General features: G+C 63.4%; 1 protein-coding gene across 1 annotated transcript in view; it reads right to left on the bottom strand.

Moving 5' to 3' along the window:
* Positions 1-1,336: 1,336 nt before the first annotated feature.
* Positions 1,337-3,261, bottom strand: part of LOC102034086 (natural resistance-associated macrophage protein 2-like) — a 15,790-nt gene continuing 13,865 nt past the window's right edge. The window contains exons 9-10 of the mRNA XM_031065613.1: positions 2,718-2,791; positions 1,337-1,704 (exon numbers count right to left, since the gene is read on the bottom strand). Of these exons, the coding sequence (XP_030921473.1) occupies positions 1,488-1,704; positions 2,718-2,791 (291 nt within the window). The 3' untranslated portion in view covers positions 1,337-1,487. The remainder of the gene's footprint in view (positions 1,705-2,717; positions 2,792-3,261) is intronic.

The raw sequence follows: 3,261 nt of genomic DNA, 5'->3' as shown, positions 1-3,261 counted from the left end.
ATTATCTTTTTAACATTCAGTAAGTGCCCTTTCTGTATATGTTAGTATAGTATTCTTTAATATAATATTATAAAATAATAAATTAGCCTGGTGAACATGGAGTCAGATCCATCATTTCTGCCTTTGTTGGGATATTCCCAACAAATACAATATATGTTAGTATAGTATTCTTTAATATAATATTATAAAATAATGAATTAACTGGCTGGTTAATTTCACTAAAAGGTGAAATCACTAATGAGCCAAAATCACTAATGAGCTGAGAATGACTAATGAGCTGAAATCACTAAAGAGCTGATGATCATTAATGAGCTGAAATCATGAATGAGCCGTAATCACTAATGAGCTGATAATTCCTAATGAGCCCGAGCCTCTCTGTGCTGGGCACCCACAGCAGCCGGGTCGGGGAGACCCCAAAACCACCGGGGGCAGCTCGAAGCCCCCCACACACAGGGGTGCCCAGGTGTGCTCAGGTGGTGCCCAGGTAGTGCCCAGGGGCTGCCCAGGTGGTGCCCAGGTGATGCCCAGGTGTGCCCAGCTGGTGCCCAGGTGTGCCCAGGAGGTACCCAGGTGTGCCCAGGTGATGCCCAGGTGTGCCCAGCTGGTGCCCAGGTGTGCCCAGGAGGTACCCAGGTGTGCCCAGGTGATGCCCAGGTGTGCCCAGCTGGTGCCCAGGTGTGCCCAGGAGGTACCCAGGTGTGCCCAGGTGATGCCCAGGTGTGCCCAGCTGGTGCCCAGGTGTGCCCAGGAGGTACCCAGGTGTGCCCAGGTGATGCCCAGGTGTGCCCAGCTGGTGCCCAGGTGAGCCCAGGAGGTACCCAGGGGTGCCCAGGTGATGCTCAGGTGATGCCCAGGGCGTGCCCAGGGAGTGCTCAGGGCATGCCCAGGCGGTGCCCAGGTGTATCCAGGGGGTCCGGGGCCTCAGGAGGTGCCCAGGTGTGCCCAGGGTGTGCCCAGGTGATGCTCAGGGTGTGCCCAGGTGTGCTCAGGTGATGCCCAGGTGTGCCCAGGTGATGCTCAGGGTGTGCCCAGGCGGTGCCCAGGTAGTGCCCAGGGCGTGCCCAGGTGGTTCCCAGGAGGTGCCCAGGTTGTGCCCAGGTGATGCTCAGGGTGTGCCCAGGCGGTGCCCAGGTAGTGCCCAGGGCGTGCCCAGGTGGTTCCCAGGAGGTGCCCAGGTTGTGCCCAGGTGATGCTCAGGGGGTGCCCAGGTGTGCCCAGGTGTGCTCAGGGTGTGCCCAGGTGATGCTCAAGGTGTGCCCAGGTGTGCCCAGGGGCTGCCCAGGTTTGCCCAGGTGGTGCCCAGGTGATGCCCACGTGGTGCCTAGGTGTGCACAGGTGTGCCTTTGCCCAGGTGGTGCCCAGGTGGTGCCCAGGTTTGCCCAGGGGGTGCCCAGGTGGTTCCCAGGTGGTGCCCAGGTGATGCTCAGGTGATGCCCAGGTTTGCCCAGGGCGTGCCCAGGTTTGCCCAGGCGGTTCTCAGGGGGTGCTCAGGTGATACCCAGAGGGTGCCCATGGGGTGCCCAGGTTGTGCCCAGGCGGCTCTGACTCACCAGGTAGGCCACGAAGGCCAGGTAGATGACGCTGAGCAGGGCGGCGCCGATGTAGAGCGCCAGGCTGTGCAGCGCCATCACGTAGGCCACCACGAAGTACATGTTGATGCTGCAGATGAGCAGGATCAGGAGCCCCCCGGCCACGCGCCAGAACCTGCCCGGGGGGGGCACCGCGGTCAGGGGCGCCCAGGTGTGCCCAGGTGATGGGCAGGCATGCCCAGGGGTGCCCAGGGGAGGGGCAAGCATGCCCAAGTAAGGGGCAGGCATGCCCAGGTGCACCCAGGTGAGGGGTAGGCATGCCCAGGGGTGCCCAGGGGAGGGGCAAGCATGCCCAAGTAAGGGGCAGGCATGCCCAGGTGCACCCAGGTGAGGGGTAGGCATGCCCAGGGGTGCCCAGGGGAGGGGCAAGCATGCCCAAGTAAGGGGCAGGCATGCCCAGGTGCACCCAGGTGAGGGGTAGGCATGCCCAGGGGTGCCCAGGGGAGGGGCAAGCATGCCCAAGTAAGGGGCAGGCATGCCCAGGTGCACCCAGGTGAGGGGTAGGCATGCCCAGGGGTGCCCAGGGGAGGGCAGGGGTGCCCAGGGGTGCCCAAGGGAGGGGAAAGCATGCCCAAGTAAGGGGCAGGCATGCCCGGGTGCACCCAGGTGAGGGGTAGGCATGCCCAGGTGTGCCCAGGTGATGGGCAGGCATGTCCAGGTGTGCCCAGGTGAGGGCAGGGGTGCCCAGACAAGGGGAAGGTGTGCCCAGGTGTGCCCAGGTGAGGTGAAGGTGAGCCAAGGTGAGGGGCAGGTGAGCCCAGGTGTGTTCAGGTGAGGGGAAAGCATGCCCAGGTGTGCCCAGGTATGCCCAGGTGTGCCCAGGTGAGGGGGCAGGCATGCCCAGGCATGCCCAGGTAAGAGCAGGTGTGCCCAGGTATGCCCAGGTGAAGGCAGGGGTGCCCAGGTATGCCAGGCATGCCCAGGTGTGCCCAGACATGACCAGGTATGCCCAGGTGAGGGGGTAGGCCCGCCCAGGTGTGCCCAGACGAGGGGAAGGTGTCCCCAGGTGTGCCCAGGTGAGGGGCAGGCGTGCCCAGGTGTGCCCAGGCGTGCCCAGGTGAGGGGTAGGCACACCCAGGTGTGCCCAGGTGTGCCCAGGTGTGCCCAGGTGAGCCCTCAGGTACTCACAGGCCATTGGCGAAGTCGTGCATGACGCTGCGCTGGCTGGTGAAGGTGAGCACCGGGATCAGCGCGAACGGGAGCTGCAGGAGCAGAGCGGGGACGGAGGGGATGGAGCTGGGCCGGGGGCCGGGGGGAGGGACCCCGACAGCCACCACGACACCCCGACAGCCACCCCAACACCCCAACAGCCACCCTGACACCCCAACACCCCAACAGCCACCCCAACACCCCGACACCCCAACAGCCAGCCCAGCACCCACCCAACACCCTGGATGCTCCTGAACCCCAACCCTGCTCACCTGGAGGCTCCTGAGGCTCATGAACCCTGACCCCACTCACCTGGAGGCTCATGAGGACATCCAGGAACCCTGACCCTGCTCACCTGGAGGCTCAGGAGGTTCATGAACCCCAAGTTTGCTCACCTGGAGGCTCCTGAACCCCAACCCTGCTCACCTGGAGGCTCCTGAGGCTCATGAACCCTGACCCCACTCACCTGGAGGCTCATGAGGACATCCAGGAACCCTGACCCTGCTCACCTGGAGGCTCAGGA

This window comes from Geospiza fortis, unplaced genomic scaffold (genome assembly GCF_000277835.1).
Source record: "Geospiza fortis unplaced genomic scaffold, GeoFor_1.0 scaffold1977, whole genome shotgun sequence".
Classification (NCBI taxonomy): Eukaryota; Metazoa; Chordata; class Aves; order Passeriformes; family Thraupidae; genus Geospiza; species Geospiza fortis.
The sequence above is the reverse complement of the archived record's forward strand: the minus strand, read 5'-3'. Positions and strand labels throughout refer to the sequence as shown.